The 2500-nt window shown below is 41.6% G+C and overlaps 1 protein-coding gene across 1 annotated transcript in view; it reads right to left on the reverse strand.

The window, feature by feature from the left end:
* LOC106809178 (ribose-phosphate pyrophosphokinase 2-like) overlaps positions 1-2500 on the reverse strand; it is a 10164-nt gene that overhangs the window by 3551 nt on the left and 4113 nt on the right. Inside the window, exons 2-3 of the mRNA XM_014812166.1 lie at positions 767-950; positions 351-449 (exon numbers count right to left, since the gene is read on the reverse strand). Coding sequence (XP_014667652.1) covers positions 351-449; positions 767-871 — 204 coding nt within the window. The 5' untranslated portion in view covers positions 872-950. The remainder of the gene's footprint in view (positions 1-350; positions 450-766; positions 951-2500) is intronic.

Genomic DNA, 2500 nt, shown 5'->3' on the forward strand with positions numbered 1-2500 from the left:
CCGTAAATTTTGAGTTTATTGAAGCACGATTAGTCTAATTAATTACTACGAACCATTGTACAGCGTATCCATACAGCGCTGTACTTAAGCGGCAGCGGTGAGGATCCATTTGGAAACAAAATGGCGTCAAATCCTGAGTTGGCGCAACTCTCTGTATACAGGGACCCTAGGGTTAGGGACCCGGAGTAGGCGTAGGCGACTCCCTAGACTCGTTAGTGGAGTAGGCGAGGTACGGTCCGGCATATTAGATAGTACCAGGGTACGTTCCGGTATACCGGACCATACCCAAGGTACGTTCCGGCAGTACCCTGGAAGACATAGACCCTCTCAGCGTTAGTATAGATTACTACCTGAATCTGGGAGGCATGTAAGTCCATTGTAATGATGTGGTCTGTTCCAGCGACTGATAACATGTTAGCCACCAGCTTTGCTGTAATTGGGGCTCGGCTCTAAAATAACAAGTATGTGTATGAAAGTGACAATGTCACCGGAAATAGTTTTAACAATTTCTTGGCAGAGTGTAAACTATGAAAATACAGTTATGTTTTTCCCACTGTTTATGGTTGAATTGCTGCATCATCCTTTTAAATTTATCATTTAATTCAATATAAAAAACGTTGCACAATATATTGTACATAGCTGAGTGATATAACAAGCAATTTTAGTGCACATAGCATTAATATTTAATACAAGTTACATATAAAGTGTGTATAATGTATGTAATATCGACTACCTACTGTGGTGACATTGTCAGTATGTTCTATACCTTATCCTTCTTATCCTGTCGTGCATATGGGAAGCATGGGATGACAGCAGTGATGCGGGTAGCGGAAGCAATCTTGCAAGCATTGATCATGACTAGCAGTTCCATGAGATTGTCGTTGATTGAACCACAGCCACTCTGCAAAATGTACACATCTTCTCCTCGCACTGATTCCCCAATCTCCACACTGAAAATAAACCATTAAAAATATGATTTCAAATACAGGCCAAAAAATATATCATTAGACAGGGTTCAACATTAACTTTTTATTTCACTAGACCATCGGGCTAGTAACTGAGGAAAACCACTAGCCCTGACCTAACTTTCAGTAGCCCAGACTCAGACCATTGTTATTAAAAACTTTATTTAGATAAGAGTGTGTCATCGTATGAATTCATAGATGCTGTTTCCTGCGCTTTAAATCGCGCGTGGGCCGAGTTCACGTGCAGCATTCGTATTCTACCGCGGGCATACACGAGCGCACGGTTTATCGATCGTCTACTGCGGCTGGCAGCAAGCCACGTTATTGGTTTTGCCGAAGGATAGACTGGTATCCGGCCTCATGCTCTGCTAGACAATGTACACGGTCTGCGACAAACAGTGCGGCCGCGAACCAGTCTAGCCAGAGGTGACCTTTCAGTGGAATATATATATGACCAATTCTAACATGACCAGTTGGGCTACTAGCACTCTGGTTGTATGCGACCGGACCAAGCATTTACCCGACTAGGTCGGTCGGACGTGGGTTAGTGTCGAACCCTGTTAGATTTATATCCCATACAAACAGCAAAATTTAATCCTACATCAAACTAGTCCGAGCCAGGCCAAGGCCAGACGTGTTGCTAAATCGCAGCATACAAACACAAAATACTTAACCATGCTAAGTTAGCACAGGTAGACTGTGCATGCTCAGTTTAGCATGTTGTCTCTTAGCAACCAGTAATGATGGTTAAACAACAGCAATCCCAATGGCATTATTAAGATTTATACTGTATTGTTGTAATAGCAAAATGGGAATAATATTAACAGGTGACTGGTCTATACAATTTGATGTAGGACCAAATTTGCAGTCTGTATGAGGTATGTATACATGTTGTCTGTATTAAACGAATAACATTCTGAAAATGGGCTTTCACTTTTATAACGTATACATTTGGTGTACAATGGCAAGTTGGAGGTATACGATATTGAGCAATGACAGATGCATATATGCTATGTAACGGCCAAACGTTTGTTTGTTTTTTTGATAATGTTTACAATTGTTTTGATAATGTCGGCCGATAACTAGCGTTGTATGGTAGAGTGACAACACGAGAGTAGGCTGCTCGCCACGAGTTGTCACTGGCTTCTTTTTGGCCTCCGTGGTTGGACACGAGTGCAGCAACGTATAGGCAGCTAGTCATGTCTAGACATGTAGTTACACCAGAGTTTACTTGTTATAGCTTAGGACAACGATTTAATATAGCCGAAGAGACGCGCTGAGGTCTATTAAATCTCAATCTGTTTTAAAGGGTGAACGGAGTTCGTAACTGTGAATGACTATTGTGAATAAATATTGTGAATTAAAGAGCTGTAACCAAAGATGAATAAACGAAAGAAATATACCGACACCCTATGTTACAGCATTGTTGTCTATCAGCGTGCATTCGTCAAACCGACCGCTATATGCTACATGAGATTTACAGGAAGAGCAGGAAGAGCAGCTTGCTAGTGGTACATCGTCGTGAATAGTACCTT

The sequence above is a fragment of the Priapulus caudatus genome, unplaced genomic scaffold (assembly GCF_000485595.1).
Source record: "Priapulus caudatus unplaced genomic scaffold, Priapulus_caudatus-5.0.1 Scaffold334, whole genome shotgun sequence".
Lineage (NCBI taxonomy): Eukaryota > Metazoa > Priapulida > Priapulimorpha > Priapulimorphida > Priapulidae > Priapulus > Priapulus caudatus.